General features: G+C 41.0%; 1 protein-coding gene across 3 annotated transcripts in view; it reads right to left on the minus strand.

Moving 5' to 3' along the window:
* Positions 1-21,113, minus strand: part of WDR7 (WD repeat domain 7) — a 400,912-nt gene that overhangs the window by 85,837 nt on the left and 293,962 nt on the right. For all 3 annotated transcript variants that reach the window (XM_019518172.1, XM_019518171.1, XM_019518169.1), the window contains exons 22-24: positions 7,148-7,265; positions 4,583-4,732; positions 4,089-4,171 (exon numbers count right to left, since the gene is read on the minus strand). In XM_019518172.1, coding sequence (XP_019373717.1) covers positions 4,089-4,171; positions 4,583-4,732; positions 7,148-7,265 — 351 coding nt within the window. The remainder of the gene's footprint in view (positions 1-4,088; positions 4,172-4,582; positions 4,733-7,147; positions 7,266-21,113) is intronic.

Raw genomic sequence — 21,113 nt, forward strand, 5'->3', positions numbered from 1 at the left:
TTTAGGACACGATTAATTTTTATATTTCCCCACAGTCAGGCTGACAGCCACTCTACAGTGTGTGGGTATGTTGGGTGTGTGTATAAAGCAAAGGCAAATGGAAGCTCAGGCTGCATTTCTTGTAATTATGCCTAATTTTCAACTGTTAGTTTGATTGTAGCAGTCAGGTCTTACCATTAAAAAGGGGACATCATTAAAAATGATCCACTTGATAATGAGGTTCTGATGAACACCAGGGATCAAAGAATAAGGCTACCACTCCCTTCTAAATGATGTGCACATTGCTGTAAGACCAGACTTTGGCAGGAGAATACACTTTGCTGAGGCTATGAGAAAGCAGTTAAGTTGGTGGTTTCATAAGTGCCTCCTCAGCATCTTTGGCCATCTTATTCTGTCATAGGTGAAGGATCTCAAGACAAGCAACGCTGTTTGCAGTTTGGCCTCTGCAGTCCAATAGATAGAATCTGTATCTCAGATTTGGCATAATGAGTCTCCTACATGTACCAAGTTATTTGTATGGGCTGTTTTTAAAAGTTGGAGCCTTCCCTTTATTCTTCTTTTTTTTAATTAAGTATGCTTGAGGCAATGAATTTTCATTTCAATGCATAAGCTTCTCTAAGGTATGGGCAGAAGCACTTCTAATATATTCTCCACTTAAATATAGAATCATAGGGTTGGAAGGGACTCCAAAGGATCATCGGGTCCAGCCCCCTGCATGAGCAGGAAAGAAATCTGGGGTCAGGTGACCCCAGACACATGACCGACCGTCCAGTCATCTCTTGAAGACCTCTGGTGTAAATGATTGCACCACCACTGTGGGGAGCTTGTTCCATAGTCTGGATTTGCTGGAGATGCATTGATTGATGCATGCCAGAGTTTTACTGGCCCTAGCAGCTACTGCATCGCGTTGCCAGCTTGTATTCATGCTGGGCTCTTGTTACCCCCAGATCCCTTTCATTTGTAGTACTGCTCAGGTTAGCGATGCCCAGCCTGTAGGTGTGCTGGGGGTTCTTCTTTCCAAGATGCAGCACTTTACATTTTTCTATGTTGAACCTCATCTGGTTCCGTTCTGCACAACATGCCAGCCTGTCTAGGTCTGCTTGTATCTGCAGCCTATCTGCAGGTGTGTCTGCACAACCCCGTATCTTGGTGCTGTCCACGAACTTGGCCAATGGGCTTTTCATCCCCTCATCCAGGTCATTGATGAAGATATTGAACAGCACTGGGTCAAGTACCAATCCCTGGGGTATGCCGCTGCCCACATCTTGCCAGGACAACACCAATCTATTCATTTGGACTCTCTGTGTCCTACCTTGCAACCAGTTTTACACCTACGTGATGGTCCTGCAGTTGAGCCTGGTATCTTCCAGTTTTCTTATCAGTACCTCATGGGATACCAGGTCAAAGGCTTTCTGGATGTCTAGGTACATGATGTCAACCACTTTTCTCTCATCCAGGTGACAAGTCACCTGATCATAGAAAGCAATGAGGTTGGTCAGACAAGACCTGCCTGCAACGAAGCAATTAGAAGTTAAGCTAATTGGCCTGTAGTTTTCTGGGTCTTCACGCTTCCCCTTCTTGAAGATGGGCACAACACTGGTCCTCTTTCAGTCCTCTGGGATTTTTCCAGAGGCTCATAATTTTTGAAAGACCTTTTCCAGGGGCTCTGGAATTAGTTCGGCCAACTCTTGCAGCACTCTTGGGTGGAGTTCATCCAGTCCTGCTGATTTATATAAGTCTAATTTCTTTAACGGATTGTACACCAGTTCTAGGGCAATGGTGGGAACTGTGTCAATCCTGCCCTGATTGTTCTATGCCCTACCTGGCATGTTGTTCCCCTTGGTCTTGTGAAAGACCGAGGCAAAGTAGTCATTTAGGAGTTCCATTTTTTCCTTAGTGGTAGTGACCAGGTATCCTGAGGCATTGAGCAGCGGCCCCACGCTCCCATTAGTTTTCCTTTTACTCCCTATGTAGCTAAAGAAGGACTTCTTTTTGTCCTTGATTCCTGTAGCTAGTTTTAGTTCAGTTTCTGCCTTAGCTTGCCTAATCTGTTCTCTACAAGTGCAGGCCACTGTCAAATAGTCTTCCTTAGAGGCTGTCCCAAGCTTCTGTTGTTTGTATGCCTCTTTCTTTTTCTGTAGAAGGGCTTAGCCAAGAGGGGTTTTTGACCCTTCTGCTACTTTTTTGCTGTAAGGGAATGGATTTTTTCTGAGCCTTAAGGATTGTATCCTTAAGGAATGACCATTCTTCTCCTGATCCCTTTACCTGGGGTCCTTGGTCTCTCAGGGCATTCTCTACTAGTGATCTGAGCTTATTAAAATGGTGCATTTTTGAAGTCTAAGACTTTGAGCTTGGTATCTGTTTTGTCAGCCTTGCAACAGACTGTGAATGTAATGAATTCATGGTCACTATCGCCTAGGCTGCCCTCTATGTTTAAGCTGGTCACCAGGTTATCCCCTTTGGCCAGGACCAGGTCAAGAACTGCATTTCCTATAGTTGGTTTGTGCACCTCCTAAGTCAAAAAAAGCTCTTTGGTGCTGGTCAGAAAGGACTGCGATTGATTCAAGCTGGCCAAGCATTCCTCCCAGGAGAAGTCTGGGTAGTTGACATCACCCAAGACAACCATGTCCCATGCATGCATGGCCTCTGTTAGTTCACGGACCAATGCTAGATCAAAATTCCTCCCCTTGGTTAGGCGGCCTGTAGTATACCCCTACAGTCAGGTCTCTCTTGCTATGCCTCCCCCAGAGGGTTTCAAGCTGTTCTTCTTTGGGGCCAACATCAGCCTGTAGGGCGGTGTACTACTTCTTCACACAGAAGGTGAACACCCCCACCTCTCTCCTACCTGATCCCTTCTGTGAAGGACGTACCCCGTTATGGCTATGTTCCCATCATGAGAGGAGTCCCACCAGGTCTCCGTGATCCCTACTAATTCATAGTGCCCAGTGGAAAGCAGGAGGACTAGTTCCTTCTGCTTCTTCTCCATGCTTCTGGTATTGGTGTACAGGCAATATGAGTCACAATTATTCACAAACACTTTAAGGAAAAGTTGAGAGAGAATATAAAGATGTAATGAAAAAAAATCATATTCTTTGCTGATCATTTTGAAATGTTATATTGGAAAGAAAGCAGGGAAAGTGATTAAACATACATGACTGGGAGTCAGAATATCCATGTCTTTTTTCCTTACTTTTCCCTCACAGATAGTATTTGAAAAATCATTTCACTTCTGAGTGCCTCAGTCTTCTCACTTGCACAATCGTAGTAATAACTCATTTCTTTAAAAAAAGTAAAGAACTTTAAAAATCTTGGAGGTAAGATATCGTTGAAGGGTAAAGCACTGTTGTCAAAACAGTTGTTCTTAACCTCTTTTAGGCTCAACGCACCCCGTGGAAAAATGCCAAAGCTTAGCTTTCACTTATTTTTCCATAGTCAAAAAAACCAATAGAGCAATTATTTTGTTGCAAAGAACTCAGAAAGACCACAACAGGTGAAAATGTTTTTGACACTATGGCTTCCTATTTCAAATCTCCCACTTCATCTTGTAAAGTGTGTGTAGGTGTTTGCACACTTAACAGTGCTAATATTGTGTGGTGCCCCTCAGCACCCTTGGAAGGATCTCATGGCACCTCAGAATGCTGTGGCATCCTGTTTGAGAATCACTGCACCTGAACAAAATGAACTGTGGTGGTTATCACTGTGGTGAAAGATAGTTATTCAGTGACCCTGAGCAATTTCTGTTATTTATGATAGGTGAATAAAAAAAGCACAGTAGGATTGTAAGGTAATTTTGAGACATTGCCAGCCTAAAAATATATTTTACTGTGTGTGGACTTTTAAATGGAAGCACTCTCAAGGGCTAGTAATGCTGCTACTCATTTCTGACTTTGTCCCCTCTCACATATAATAGGGATTAGAAAATCTGTATGCATTCATAGCATGCTGACAATAGCTGTAAATCTGAAGTTTTAAGGAGTAAACACTATGAGAAATATTGTATGATTGAATAGGGTCATTAAGCCAGCTATAGAAAGAAAAAATATTCATCACAAATCATTTTCCTTGCTGAGTTCTTAAGAAGCTTTTACCTGCATATGGCTGGAAAGCATTCCTGAAGTCCCTTTTTCTTGACTAAGGATCCTTCAAGGCAATACATGATGATGTCCATAACCTTGGAAACAAGAGTTAAAATTGTTCAAACCACTTAATGTTTCATAAAAAAATTAAATCCTTCATAGCTAGAGAATTTTCTAATTCTTGTCCTTGTCTGTATCTTTGATCCATAAAAATAAAATATTCTCTTCTTAAAAAAACAAAACAAAACAAAACAGAACACACTATGCTGCATGCCATGAAATTTCCAAAAATAGTACTGATAACTCATGTGACCATTCATTCGTAGTGTTAATAACCATTTCATAAAGCACTAAGCAACAGACAATCATTTGCTACTGAAGTCCTTAAAAACACTACTGCATTTAGTATAAGTGGCAGTTTCAGGAAGAATAATAATGGTTAAGTGAAATGGATTATTACATGATTTCTCAAAAACATATGGACACACTTTGCAAAACATTTTTACCTCTACAAGGAGATCGACCACATCTGTCGGCATCTTTTCAATAAGAATTTCAATGACTCTCAGGATCTCTCCTTTAGCTCGAGCAAGGGTTGTGGTGTGAATATTTTGTTGAGACTGAGTGTTTGCTGCCAAGGCAGTGTGTCTGTGAACCTACAAAAAATATTATGCATTTAACTACTGCGATCCACACACACTTCATCTATACTTATTATGGGCTTTCCATCTTAATTTCTTAATAACGGATCAGATTCCAAAATGGATATGATCTCTACCTGGGATGGAATACAAGTATTCAAGTGAGTTACTATATTGTGGGTGCATCTAAAAGAAATGCTACTGTTCAGTTGGTACTATACATTTATTTAGTACTTGTATTAGCAAATACTAAATAAATGTGCAGTAACCAGAGTCACTGTCAGTAGTATCAGTAAATATCTTTTAAGTGACACCACTGCACAGTAGCATATTAACACTGTCGTTGCTGCGATGTGCTGCTGCACAGTATTATTCGGCTACCGTGCACTCAACATCTTGTGTCAAAGTACCCAGTTTTACCTCGTCACATCTCGTCTTTTTCACTGTGTTCATAAAGCCAGTGGGGGGTTAAGTCTGGACAGCGAGTATTGAAGTTTGCTGTTCATACCCTATTTTAAAATTACATCTTTGACCTGGAATGATTAGTGGAGAAAGTTAATGGGGGTGGGGAGGAAGAAGGCTTCAAAATGATTAAAAATTAAATGCCTAGTTTGATTGAGCAGTCTGGAAGTCCCAAACCAAATTAACATTTTTAAAGATAACATCTGGACAGAAATATTTCATAAAAAGCCTCTGTACTTTGGATAACTTATCTGCCTTACTTTGGAGATGTTTAAATTATTATTATTATTGTTTTAATAACAAACTAAGAACAGAATTCTTATTATAGTCTTTGACATGTAGGTAGATTTTATTTAGTGATTCACACTGATTAAAGGGGAGGTCAGAATGATTATATTTTGGACTTAAAATGTACTGCAGGGAAAAAATGTTAATAGCATAATGAGGATGCATTGACAGGTACGTTATACGCAAGTCACAGAAAATTGTTCTTCCAATCTACTCAGCACTACTGAGGCCTTCTCTTGGAGCCCAGTGCCCAACTTTGGGTACACACACTTAAAGAAAAATATGAGCAACCTGGAAAAAGTCTTGGGGAGCATTACTATAACTAGAGGTCTAGAAAACATGTCGTAAGAGGAAAGGTTGAGAGTACTAAGTGTATTTATTTTGGTAAAGAGAAGACTCGGGGAGATTTGAAAACACAAAATACAGAGTGGGTGGTTGTAAAAAGGATAGTGATCTATGATTCCTGGGGACAGGACAAGAACTAATGTTCTTAAATTGAAACAAAGAAGATTTAGGTTGGATATTAGGAAGAACTTTCTAATTCCAGGTTACTAGGCACTGGAACAGGTTACTTAGAGAGGCTGTAGAATCTCTATTGCTAGAAATTTGTAAGAGGAGGCTAGAAAAACACTTGAATGACTTAGCAGACAGGAATGATCCTGCTTTGAGCAGGGAACTGGATTGGAAGGCCCTTTCCAGCTGTATTCTTCTATGATCTGCACGAGGCAGGGACTGCAGAAGATTGAACTGCTTTTAAAAGTCACACTCACTAAGATGACTGAGGGATAGGCTGGTAGAAGGGAATTCCTAGATTCCCTCCACCTCCCAACAATTCTCAGGAGGACCTGAATAAATAGAGTAAACTTGTCTATCATAAGACAAGTTGGGTGGGGTGATGACCTAGGAAGCAGCACCTGTAATGCGACTGCCAACTTGGAGGAATAGGAAGAAGAGACTTTAATTCTCCCTTCCTTGCAACCAATTAAGAAAAAAAAAAATCTCTCACAGCACCATATAGAAATACCAAGAACAAAAAGACCTCTTTCTCCTCCTCTTGAACCTGACTTGCCTAAGCTACTGAAGGTGAAACACCAGGCTCTCATCTCGTATTTTGAATGCTTCTTTTGTTTTAGTAAAAGTAGTTACTTGGATTTTACACACACAAAAATATCAGAACACATCCATTAAAATATCTAGTTCTTTCATCCGTGCACATAAGATGGACTGGATCAAACTTCGAAACCAATAATCAAATTTCTTTCAGTCCTTAAACCAAGGATACCTGCATTGTCTAAGTAAGGTCTAAGGAAAAACTTAGTAAGTGGTATTTTGCCCACTGTTGTGCATGTGAATTAGAAATTTATACAACCATACATCAGGACGCAGGAACTTCTTAACCCAATTTCAACCTGACAATCACCTTGCGCACCAGTTAACAATAGTTGGTTGCATAACGTGGGTGTTTTCGTATCTCCAAGTATTTTTGTATAATAATGAACCCATTTTTTATCCAACAAGAACTAAAGTGTGATTGGGGGGTTTTTTTCTAAAGGAGATTTAGCTGGTTTTTTTATCACCTTTTTGGAGTAGTACAGTGGCAAAGCATAAAACTATTAAAAACTGGAGATCATTATTCTTTTGAAAGTACAGCTCAGTGAACACTAGAAAAGTTCTTCTCACCTCCTTGGCAATAGTTGTTATGAAGGCGGGTGGTCTGGCAGTGGCAATGAGCGAGAGAGCATGTCGTGCAGAGCGGGCGGAGTCAGCTGCTGGATTCAGAGGCAACCCCATTGTGATGCTAAACAGGGATCAGACAAAGAGGGGGGAAAAGAAAAGAAGCATTAGAAATATAGAGTGAAAAGATTAGACACAGCTTATAATGTCAGTTCAAGGTCAACGGGAGCAGTCAAACAGTTAGAATATAATGGACTTTCAACAATGAGCAGTGATTAGGAGTCAGGGTGTTCTAGCATCAAATACAAAATCGAATAATTAACCATGAAGATTGAAAACAGTATGTGCATCTGTCCAAAGTGTTAAAAAGGCCTTGTTAACAAATTATCTAGTCGTAGCATTGAATACATATCAGAAAACCCAGGACAAGGCAAATAAAGAATGTCATACAAAGTATTTTTATGTTTTATTCTTTATCAAAATGTAAAAAGAAGCTTCCAAATGCACCTTGTATAGATAGTATTACTATTTACTTAATTTCATTAAGCACTTAACAGAAGTCTAGGGGGAGGAAGGGGGTAAAAAGAAAGATGAGGCACTTCTTGTGGTACTGAAAACATTACAGCTGGTTTCCTGCTCTGAACAGATTACTCAGCTTTAAATACTATGAATAGGACTAAAATAGAAAGAGAGACAAAATGAAGTATCTGATGTAGAATTATTTTGTCTACCAAAATTATGCAAATGCTATTTAGATGTAGAACTGGGCTGGTTTTGCTGCTCAACTCCTTTTAAGTATAATGGACTCCATGAATCTAAACTTTTCACAAGCCACTGTACTTACAAGCAATCTGAGAGCTTTACTACAGTGTTCATCTAACATGTAGAAATAAAAAAATGATAACAGAGAACTTCTGAAGCAACAACAACAACAAAAAGAAATCAAGCAGCTTACTTTATAATGCTGTATTTGGCTTTGTTACTTAACAGGAATAAAGTAGCTAAGTTATTTTTGTATGAAAAACTGCTTTTGCAACTATCACCACAAGTTATACAAAACACTACTAAATGTTTTGGCAGCTGACAGCAATTTTAATAGTAGATCTGACAGAGATATTATCCAATGAAGACAAGTGTTGCTGCACTTGAATCAGGCCCCCAGTACAAACCAAGTGCTCAGGAAACAGTTACCTCCCTAAGCTATGATAATATCTTACATGAAGAGAATGAGACTAATGAATAATGTACCTGTCACCTGTGCTTAAGAAGAAGGCAATAAAACTGCCATTCGCATAAAAGCCATTCACCTGTTCGTGTTCTAAGTGTTAAGGATCATGGGAAGTGAACACTATGGTAGGATAGCACTTAAACAATTTACATACTCAGCCAGATCCATTGGAGGGAGCCTCTCATCGACAAAACATAGTAGGAAGAACAAAAAGGATAGAAGACAGCAAGTAACCAGAATAGCGAAGGGGGTTCTTTTCCATAGACCTCAGGATTTTTGCAGGACTGAAGAGAACATGCAGAGCAGTTTAAACTTATTTTCTTAATACTCCCTGCTCTTTCAGAATGGTCCAGGCACTGGAGTTCAGTAGGACGAACCTCTACAAACTCCTTTGAACACGCATCTCAAATGAGAAACCTTCTGCTATTGCAGCAGAGGAAGAGAGGGGCACAAACGACTCCTTGCCACCTCTGGTACAGATCTTCAAAGACTGCCTGTGGCTGAAAGCTTGGTCCTGCTGTTATGGAAGCAGCATTGGAATTCCAAGTTCATTGTGACCTGGTGCGGTGTCCCTCATTGAAACAGCCAGCTTTCTAGTCTTGATGATTGTGAGGAAAATATTCCAAACATGAACTGAATATAAACTAAGTGCTGTCTTCCTGAACTCACTGATAGTCTGAAACGAACAATCACTTAAGGAGCTGTAAAGTGCTTCTTCCATCTCCACCGGATGTGAACACTAAAGCCTAACAATGATAACTAAACAAAAACCTTGTTAACATGTCTGCTACTAGTCATTTCTGCATGCAAATCCTACCAATTCCAGGTGCTGACAGTCCCAGTTCAGTTGCAGCTGCTCCTTTTACTCATGGACCTTCACCCTGACAATTTCTACACTGCAATCTGCAGTATTCTGAACAGAAAAAGGGGGTGAAGAATAGAATGAAACAAACATGACCAGCCCTACGGTCTGTGCATTTATCACGTTTTCATTTCTCTGAAGCTGCTATACAAATCTCCTGCAGTCTCAGTGGTGGCACATCACAGAATCTGTTAGGTCTTATCTACAAACCCGAGTCCAACACTCCTTTAAACAGGGAAATCTAACTTCACTGGTCAGTACAAGGGACTTGCAACTGCAGAAGTGTGGGACAGAAGTTAGAACCCCGGCAGGATGTCATATTCAAAGACTGACCGATTAAGGCATAAAGTTCTTCTAAATTTATAGGTTATAGTAGAGGCAAAGAGACCATTTAATCCACAGCAGTACCCTTCCACTGCCCTGAACTGGCATGGATATTTGCTATGGGGCACACTAATAGCTTAGACTTCAAGCATATAGGGCAAGATAGTTGGTACCATTCCTGCCATCTTGCTCACTTCATGCCACTTCCTTGTAAACCACAGTGGCTAGGATGCAGTGTATAGTTGTAGGACTCTTGTATTTAATTGGTATATTATTCTGCACTGAAAAATTGAATGCAAGGCAGCACAAAATATGTTCAGATCATGCCTTGTTGAGTTTTGAAAATGTAATAAATGTAAAATTTATGTATGTTCTCCATGTTACTTTAGATGTCAATGTATTCTGGCACAGCAAAGCATGTTAGAAAATATATTTTGGGGATGTATTATCCCAGACATCTGCCAGTATCATCAACAAGTTACGGCTATTGGCCAAGATGTTAAAAAATGACTAGCAACTTTTGTGGCTGAATTTCTGGGTGCCCCACCTGAGATTCCATTATGAAAGAGCATCAAGAATCAAATCATTATTTGGGCTCTCACCCAACACAGAATTAAATTTAGAATAGTGTCAAATATATTTCTACAGGCTGTCATGCTCACCAACCAGCAGAACCCAATATGAACATCATGAGTTCAGCACAAGGTCACACACATTGGATAGACAGACATTAAAAAAAGCCTGAGGCAGAATTGATGAAACCTTGATGGGTTTCTCTAAGCTCCATAGATTGGGAGCAAACAGAACACACATTTGCCCTTTGCGTGTGTGGGTGAGGTTTGTGGGGGAATAGGGTAGCTTGCACATGCTTGTACTGGCCAAGGCCAGCAGGCTGGGGACACTCACACCTCCCAGCATGCTGGAGACTGCTGAGGGCAGCCAAACAACTGGCCATCCCCGACTGGCTGCCAGGCGCACGCTACCAACCCCCGGTCAGGTGTAGGGCGGGAGGGAGCCAGTGCAGAATCTCTGCCCGGGCCCCATCTCTCCACCAGCAGCAGCAGGGGGGAAAGCAAAGGCCTCTCCTGCACAGACCCAGCCCCCCCAGACCCAGCCAGAACAGCTGCGGGGCCCCTGCTTCCTGGCCTGCCTGGCAGTGCGGCTTCTCTCCCCAGACCCGCTGTCAGTGATGGGGGTGGGAGGAAGGTGGGAGTGCTGGCTGGAGAGGGGCTGGCATAAGGGCCTTTACTTCCCCTTCCCTCCCACTGCCTAGTCCAGCTGGAAGGCACAGGAAGGACACAGGGCTGGGGAGCAGATGCTTTGCTGCCTCAGCTCTGTGACAGCTTGGGGGCAGGGCCTGCCTGGCACTCAGCAGGAGCAGATAATCATAGGCGAAAGCTAGCCTGCCTGATCTGCAAGATGGACTAGCAGGGGTCACAAAGCAGCATGGGATGCTGGGGGACTGTGACCTAACTTGAGGTGGAAGAGGATCTGCTACAGAAGTACGATAGACAGGGCTAATCTAAACCAATTGAATCTCATGCTACATCCATCCAGGTCAATCTTAGACCAGGTTCTGCCATTTTTAAATAGGTCTACATGCACTGTACTTCTGTTCTGTTACAGGTTGAGACCAGTTGCTGATCACTTACACCGGTTTGTGTGTAATGTCTGTAATTAGCCATTATAAAGAGAGATTCTTTTTTTTCCCCAGAACACAGGCAAATGTGCAGCTCTGACTGGCTGGTGAGGCAACACTGATTTTTAAAGCAACTTCTTAACCTTAGCTGTGGTAACATCCTATCCCAGACTTGTATGGATGCTGAATGTTAATAAAACAAAGACTTTTCATTAAAAGAACGATGTCATTTAAGTGTATGTTAACTACTTAAGATGTTTTTTATTACATGGAAAATAGATAAAAATCTACATCTTTCTCCTCTATCAATGTGTTTTCAGAGTTTAATGCTATAACAGAGGCACTCAAGATAAATGTATATTGAATACAGTTTGCCCAGGCCCACTTGAATAAACCTATCAATTGGCATATGTATTTTAATGCTAAATACTGTGGGTAACCCATATATTGCAAGTTATGGCTTATTACTTATTTAATACACTTATTATTAAGCAATACAAAATTACAGCTTGCTTCTACAGAGAAAGAAAACAGAAACTGGACATCCAGTCCTGCAGTCCTTGTTCATGGGTAGTAATTAGTGGAATTAGTAAGGCTCCAATGTCCAGTCTTATGACTACAATAATTTTACACAACTAATGCTAATAAAATGAACATAAATGTTCCTTCCTAAAGCCCTAATGCAATGGGGTCCAACCCTTTTGGCAGCCATACCAGAAATCAGGTTCCAATCACCTTCCTCTGTCTGATCCATTGCTCTGCTTTCTGTATCCTGCCCCATGTGCCAGGCTGCCTACCCCTTCCTTGATCTGTCATGTGTCGCACACAAAGGCTGCCCATACTATTTGTGGCACACATGCCACAAGTTGGCCATCCCTTCCCTAAGTTAACATGCCCACCTTTGGGTACCTTAAGTCAGATCCTTCCCTATGCTACAACTCTGCTCAATGATCATCTATCCTTGTACTCTCCTGATTCCTACGGTGGATGAGAGCCAGCTCAGCCTTCAGTTCAAGTCAGAACAGCCTACACACTGAACAACATACAGCTGCTACTACCTTCCATAGGACTGTTTGATATGTGCTGTCATGGTTCAACCATGCCTCTTCCATCTTCAGATGTTCCCGGATTGGCACAAAGCTCCCTTGTCAGGAGACAGGATATGGCTCATTAAAGCTGTTTGTTCTGAATGCTAATAGGAGAATCCAGAAAGCTATTACAAACAACCCAATGGGACAGATAGTGGATAATGTATTTTTGGGACATTTATCCATGGTATATTTACAGAACGCTTGCACAGAAGTTTAAGGTGATGAATTGTTTCCTTTTAAAAATAGCAGTGCCATAATGTCAAATTGTGCAGGCATCAAATTGATAAGAAAAAACGCACTAACATCTGTCCAACCTCCAATTAACATGTAACAGTTTATCTATTCACTTAATGAAATTAATGCTTGATATCTTCAGATCTGTCACTAGAGCAACGATTTCTGTGGGATACAATTGGTATCTCTAGCTATGTAAAAATGTCCCTGGTTCAAGAAAGATGTTTCTCATTCCCAAATTTTATTGTCATCTCTGAATAGCTTGGAAATAGATTTAAAGTAACTCCATATTTTGACTCATGAGGAAAGAACTGACACACAACTTGCCACATCCTAAAAAGGGAACAAGTAAGACAACATGAGTAAAAGCAAATACATAGGACACACTGCTTTATCAGGGCACAGGAAATATTTCAAGAACTAGGCTCATCTTTCTAATAAAACCTTTGATTTTTAAATTTTTCCCCCTGTACATTTCTCTCCCGTGCTCCTGGTTTTATAAGAAGCTTGTGGCCTGTGGTAGAAAGAGTACTGGCAATGAGCTGGGATGACCAATTACTTATAAGTTTCAAAGCTATGATAATTAAACTTGCTTACTAACCCATCAGGGATTCTCATATACAGCTTATATTAGGTATCTGAAGGAGTTTAAAAATTATTATTGGAGCTATTTTTCATCTGTAAAAATAAGTGATTCATCTACTATCAACTCTGTTCATGTTTTGTGCAGGAACTGAGGGATGAAACTAGTGGCAGAATTTTTTTCACTGCTTATTTATTTGCATAGTTCTTTCTGTTTGTTTTTTTTAAAGATATGCACAGTTCCCTTTGAACAATATTTGGCATCTTGCTGTTGATTCTGGATATTTTTTAAAATAATATATTTTTCCTTTGGTAATTCTTGTACATCTCACATAGGAAATACTGGAGAAAGAAGAACCAAAAACAAAATCTTGCTTATCATTTTCTTCTTTCTTTTCCCTTACCTCATCAGTAACTCCTATAAAAATACTGAATATAAACATTAACTTAGATCCTGGAACAGCATGCACCAATGTACCTGTTATTGTTTATTTGCTATACTCATTTGAATAAAAGTAAAAGCGTTTAAGGCCTTTTTTCTGCAAGACTACTGTGATGGAAACATCAAGAACCAGATTTACAATTTAAACATACAGTTATATAGTAGGCCTGTATGATCCTTTTGTGGTACACAGCCGAACTTTTAGTAGCTTGGATAGTAGTTTTGCCCAGAAACAAGGAAGTGCAGTTTCTGTCTGCAGCATGTTCCCTCCCAGTGTTGGTAAAGCATGCTTTTTCCTGAAAAGCAACAGGCTTCTTGTTAATTCATTAACATCACTCAGCAGTGGTACTATGTGGCCACAGATTATCTCCTCTTGCGGGTGAGCCAGCTGGTCTGCATGTCCTCTTTCAGAGTAAAAGCTGTGTGCGATGGAGCAAGCATACTGCACTAGGACCACAGAATAACACAAAAAGCAGATGCAAAACCAGGCTTCAAAGGGAGGTGCCTATGTCCCTTATATCCAGACCTGGGGTCTTTTAACTGATGAACTTAACCATTTCCACATATTCCACACTGGTAAGACACACACATGGCCCTCTTGTCTTTTGCCATATACCGATTCCTACCATGCTGTAAGCAGATACCTACCTGTACACACTGTATTATATTTAAGATATATAGGAACCTTTACCAAATTTGATAGAGCCCATCCTATCACAATGCATGCCCCAATATTATCAGAAGCAGTAAGACAGTCCAGACTATTCTGTTTACTGATTTAGTAAACTAGATTCATTTGCAAGTCTGTGGGGTTCTTTATTTAAAAATAGGCAGCATACAAAAGGCTGCTTATTCATGGCTCTCAGCACCTCTGGCAAATGTTAAAAACATAGCCTGTTGGTACAAACAAGAATCAACATAGCAGCCTCTTCCACACCAAAGATAGCATGTAACCAAAAAGGAAAATACGCATGATTATGATAGTGGGTCAGAATTCATTGCCTGTGTCCTGCTAGCAAAACGCTGTCTGCGGTCAGGATTTAGCTGAACAAGTTTCCATTAAGCCAGGGTCCAAGAGCTGGCTTGCAAAGCTGCAGGTGGTTTGAGTTAGCCCAAAAGACACATTTTCCAGGCGGCAATGAGCCTGGTGCAGCTCTGACTGGCATTCACAACTTCTTTCCCACTGGGTGGCTTCTCAGCTGAAGGGAAGCCACATCTGTGGATTCAGTGAGTGGGCACGGTGGGAAGGAAACAAATCCAGTTTATTAAAAAAACTAACAAACTTCTCTACCCCAAATACCTAAACCTCACACTTGGGGCAGAACTTTGGATCGTTCACTATGGGTGTGCTAGAGGGGAAAGAACAGTTAGTCACTTTGTCTCATGAGAACCCATGCAGGAGACAGCTAAAACACTGCATGAAGTCTCAGGGATGCAAGGAGGATTGCCAGCACTCACTACTTCAAACACAACTACAGCTAATGTCAGAAGACACTTTTTAAAGAAGCATATCAGTAATATTGTTCACTGCATTTAACCCCAGGACCTCACAGAAGGGATGCTTTTAACAAAGGTGTAGATTTACACCATATAGGCTAACCAAAGTAGATATATACTAGGGGCGTGCAAAATGGGACGTATTCGAGTCAGATTCAGCCCAAATCAGAGACAGTGATTTGATTCCTTGATTCAGATCACTGTCCCAATTCGATTCGGCTGAATCTGTATCTGAAGATTCGATGGTGATTCAGAGAATCAGCAATTTGACCATAGGCACAGCTATAAATGTTTTTTCTATGCACTTCGAGGTACCAGGCACAGCTTCTGTATGCTGCGATGGTCGGGCAGATGGAGTGTCCCACAAGAGCATTGGGGGGGTGGATGTGCTTGGCAATGGACCCCCCCATGCACCTCCGCAGCTTGGCGATTGGCTGTGTGGAGACCCCAGGTGCCCCCCCAGATGCAGGAGGCACCAGTCGCTGAGCTGGGGGGTGGGGGGAGAGTTCCCCGCGTGCTCCGTGGTGGACCCAGAAGTGAACTGGAAGTGCTTCTGGTCCACTTCCAGGTCTGCCACTGAGCGTGCTGAGGATCCCCCTGCACTCCTGTGGACCGCTCCATCCACCCCATCATCTCAGCGTTCACAAGCCACCTAGTACCTTGAGGCATGTAGAAAAAACATTTAAAGCTGTGTCTATGTCTGAATCGTCAAATCTCTCCATATCGATTTGGAGGGTTCTGATTTAAATCAGAGAGATTAAAGGGTCTTCTGATTCAATTCAGATTTGGATATTCCGCCACTGAATAGAATCAGCGACCGAAGCTTTGCACAGCCCTAATATATACAGACTGGTTTGTTGTTAGTAGTGAAAACAGGACATAGATAAGACCAGATGCTGCTGCTTCAGCTGCTCTTGGCCTTTGTGCAGCTGGGAAAATGGCACGGTGGATGCCTCTGTCCATTCCCTAAGATGTCATATCTGTCCCTTGAGAAAGGACAGGAACATTACGTTAGGTGGGGGGTTGGAGGGAGGAGTTATACTGTGGTGTATGGACTCACCAGTACAGCAGCAACCCTTGCTGTTGTAGACAGGAAAAACAATGCAACCACATAGACTCTGGCCAGGTACAGACGTTACACTTTTACCAATATAAGTAATCAGAAACCAGTCAATGCCCATAACGGAACAGAAGTTTGGCACACAAAACCAGCCTATGCCTTTAGGAGCAGAAGCACACAGACTAGTTTAAAATGGTGGAATCAGTTTAAAATTTGCAACTCCCATATCCTCCCCCCTCCCAAAGGCAAATGTGTCCTGTTTGCTACGTCGCTTACAGAAAATGAGATCACTTAGATTGATTCCACCCAGGCTTTTTGATTGTCTGTACTTAGCCTCTGTACAAATGCAGTGAGGGATGCTCAAAGAAAGTGCAATTGTACCAGTGTTGTGAACATCTGAACGCTTGGGAGACATTTTATATGCAAGATCTATGATATTCTGCTGACTTAGCACGGGGAGATTTTACTGCAGACAAGTCTAGCATGTCATAATTTATCCCATCACCTATGTAGGGCCCTTGTGTTTCCAATTCTCATTAAATATAAAATAATCTATACACACAACTGCAGTGGAGGAAAGCAGTAACAGACTTTGCTTTTCTCGGCGAAGAACCCAAGACAGAGTGATTAAGTAACTTTGTCAAGACCCCAGAGGAAGGGTACAGCACAGCTGTGCCCGAGTTCACAGGTTGTGGCACCATGTTTACACTAAGACTACTCTTCTTTCATGCATCTTATAAAATGGAGCATTTTTAAAAACAGGCCAAGATTTATTTCAGGAGAGATCTAGGACACACAAATGCCAAACCTTAAACCAAGCGTATTCTGTTCTGGTACAATACATGCAGATACACTGTTCTCTTGGTCTGATAATCCTGCTTTGATATAGGGATTGGAATGCTCTTGTAGCTGTGATGGTCCAGGAAATATGCAAGGGTTATTTTTTTTTGCTGATCTTTTTTATTGAACCAACTCTATAGATGGGATAGAGATTAGACAAGCTTTCAGAAGCAAGTGTTCTGAAAAACAGCACTTTATGCCCAAAATCTTGATTTAGGGAAGGTGATTTTGGTGAGGAAGTAGAACTCATTTCTCGGCATAGTTCAGGCATAGTCATGATTTGTGGCCCTCCCAAAAATAACCAACTTTGCTGGATGCTTAATTCTCCTATCTGTAAAATAAGGTAACAACATACATCTTTGTAGAGAGGCTGGCAATCTATTAAAAAAAACTACTATTGGTAGCTCTAGTAGTGTTATACTAGTATTGTAAGTATGCCTTTTTGGACTAGTTACCACGGAAAATATTCGTTCTCACATGGTCAGATACCTAAAGCAATCTTGTTTTATCCCAGATAGTTGATTACTGAGTCCAATGCTACCAAGCCACTATAGAGATTTTTCTTCTTCATAAGAGTCCAATAGACAACTTCTATCTCATTTGCCTGAATACTCCAAATCCCAGCCTAACACTTAAGTGCTTTTCATCCTATCAGACTTCCATATAAAGGATTGCATCGTCTCCACAGAAGGGACAGGCACCCTATCTCCAAAAAGGAAGAACCAATATCATTTCAGCTGACAAAACCCTCTTGATTTTTCCACAAAAGAAAAAAAAAATCACCATTTCCATTTCTGTAGTAAAAAAGGTGGTGTTATTAGTATTTCAGTTTAATAAAGCACATGAATATATAATCAGAAGACTATAGATCTTGTAGATAAAAAGTGTTTTAAGCTAATAAATGCTGCTCCTTTGGCAGCATTTTTCTGATAAGTACATTTCCGAGAGATACTGCAAGAACACAAGTCCTTAGGTAGTCACAATAATTAAGAAGCACTGCTGGGAGTATAACAAAAGCTCCATTGGGTTATTGGAGAACAGCAGATCTTAACCTGTGGGTTGCAACCCTCGAGGTTTTTGCTGGCAGGTTTTTTGTGGAGTTGTACGAAGCATGCATTGATTTAAATCGTGATTAAAACTGGTGATTTTTAAGTCATAAGCAGGAACCCTGGATGTCTGTATTAGATTTTAATCACATTTTACCTTGTGTTTTTTTAGCTGTTTTTCTAAAAATGGGCTTGATAATCATTGGCTGCTATAATTTGGTGCCTTTTAGTAATCAGAGAAATACAGCACATCTATGCACATTAAACAATGTTATACTTCTAGTCAACTTTCCAAATTATTATATTTTTGTTATGCCAGAAAATAAATCATAACAAAAATGCACCAGTGATGGGAATGCCATCCCTAATTTTCTAGAGGATCAATTTTACTCACAATTGCATGAAGACTTGGAGGGAAATTTAAGTCTTTTAAAAAAATACACAAAAGCAAGATTTTTTTTGGGGGGGGGGGAGTTAGTAAAGGGACAAAGAGAAAAACGGTATATTTTGTAATAAACAACGTGGTTAAATAAAGAAAACATTAGCACTACTGTGAATGAAAATAATTGGTACCTGATCAGTGGGTCTTTTAAGAGTTTAGTATCTCATCCTCTCATGCCTTGTGCTTATTCATAGAGGGACAAGAGACAGAATAAGATTTTCTGCCTTCTCAACTTCCAACTTGTTTCTGAGTTTTGAATGAACTAGTTAACTGAATGACTTTCATATACAGTCCTAAGAAGATATTCTCCCTAAAACTGTCAAAAGCTGGTTCAGCACTTCAGCAAACACTTGTTCCAGAAGCTTAGCCAGTGACTTCCACCAGTTCAGTAATTTGGCTTTGTTGAAAATTTTGGCAGCGAACCTATACGGACAGAATATTTAAGTTAATTATTTTAATAGGGTATTATAAATTTAAGCCTTCCCATGGATTGTCATAATTTCAAAGAATAACTTCAGGTTTATTTTTAAGAATGGGGAAAAATGTATTTAATTTAAATAAAGATCAGATTTTCTAATTAAAAAAGAAAAACGACAGGTTCATTTATAACTACCCTGGTTGTGGAGTCGGTCCCCCTTCCTTGCTGAGGCAGAATAAAGTGCTTTGGGGTCAGCATTAAGAACCAGGAAGGGGACTGTTGAGCACAGCAGTGTATTGGCATCGGGCAGCGTGCTCTGCACTTGAGGCAGTCCCATGACTAAGCAGAGAAATAACATTGAAGAGGCCCTCCTGACCTGCTGAACACCTTGGGAAGGAGGATACAAAAGTACAGGAGTATCAAAGATATGACCCATGGGTCAGATCCAACACACAGAGCTCTAGCATCTGGACCTGGCATGCTGCATATGAAGCACATGTCTGGACTGGCCCTGCATGCTGGGTCAGGCCGTGTTCGGCATGCAGCACACACAGGGCCAGTTTGCCAGCCTGATTTGGCCCATGGACTGGTCCCATGCTAAGTATGCACCTGGCTCTGAGGGCTGGATGCATCTGACAGCCCTGCAAAACTACAGTACCTACTTCTGATGCCAGGAGGAGGGAAGAAGTGGGTGGAGCTCTTACCTAACTGAAGGAATAAGGAAATTTCCTGCTGCTAACAAGTTTTGGGGGAGAGCATCCTGGAGAAAAAAAGTTTAATTTTGAGAGGAAGAAGCTTTCTGAAAGTAAAGAACCTTCAGTGCTTCGCTGGAGAAACTTGGAAACTTACTGAATACACGCAGAATTTTTTTCTATATGCATTTCCATTCATTTAAGAGGGTTGTATTTATATAAAAAAAGGGTTTTTTGGGAGCTTTTATGTGCTTTAAATACAGTTTCTAGCTTTAGGGAATTTGGCTCTCCAAAGGGAAAAACAAAAAACCACCATTTGATGCAACTGCTGTCTGCTACATTAAAATATGAATATTCAGACATGCAGTGAATTTGGGGACAAAAAGTGGGAAAGTAATGAAGAAAGCAAAGAGAACATATGGTAATAGTAAAAAAAGGGGGGGGTAGATGGAAAATAGAATGAGAAAGTGCTGAAAAACAATTAAGGAACCATAACAAGCCACTTTTTAAAGCTTTTCAATTAAAAGTTCAATGACAAGTTGTATATTAAGGTGAAAATTAGGCTTGGTTTCTATCCAACAGCCTTTTATGATAATATAATTTTATTTTTGTTCATGGTTTAGGTCAAAAGGTGGTTACATTTTGTTCCATATTTCTGTATGAAAAATGTTATCAAGAGGGAAAGCAAATACCCAAACCCATGGACTCTAGGTAGTCAGACAGAGGAATAGAAGACATGCTGCCCCCAAGCCCTTCATCAGCCACAACAGCATGACTAAGAAAATCACAGAGCATGTGACTTTTACTGTGGCTCTTCCTCTGTTTTTGGGGATGGATTATACTAGGGGTGGGCAAAATGCAGCCCATGGGCCGGATGCGGCCTGCCAGGCCATTGTATCCGGCCCGTGGGGCCCCTAAAAAATTTAGAAAACGAATGTTTATCTGCCCCTGGCTGTCCGATATGCGGCCCTTGATGACTTGCCAAAACTCAGTAAGCAGCCTTCCACCCAAAATAATTGCCCGCCCCTGGATTACACTGTTTGCTGTGATTCTTCCTGTGTTGTTTACTTAAGACAGATTTAGAGAAAGGGCAAATGTGCTTTGGGGGGGAACTGGAAGGAAAACTACCACACAGACATTTTCTCCCTGCTAGAGCAGCAGTCTGGCACCATGCACCAGGTGAATGGCAGACTTATTTTTTGCTACAGTGTAAAATTATGAACCTTTATGAAACAGCTTCTTGCTTCTGTGAACAGAGTTAAATTGATGGGAAAATAAAGAGTCAGGAGTGAATATTCCCATATGAAATTATGGCAGTGACCTTGGGACTGTTTTGCCTTCCTCTGGGCCATTGAGAACACAGGTTGCCCAAGCATATCCCATGTAATTAATTGTCCACGACAGTAGAGCGCGTGGGTACAGACAGGCGGGCCTCTGCACTTCACATGGTTTAATTCTATGTCTCCACATTTAAGGTCAGTGTCAGTCTTACCTCAATCCTGGGGAAACTCTTTGAGAAGATCATCAAGGAGCACATTTGTGAGGGGCCGGCATCAGAAATGATGCTCAGGGGCA

Source organism: Gavialis gangeticus, unplaced genomic scaffold (assembly GCF_001723915.1).
Source record: "Gavialis gangeticus isolate Ggan-Ray unplaced genomic scaffold, GavGan_comp1, whole genome shotgun sequence".
In the NCBI taxonomy this organism is placed as follows: Eukaryota; Metazoa; Chordata; order Crocodylia; family Gavialidae; genus Gavialis; species Gavialis gangeticus.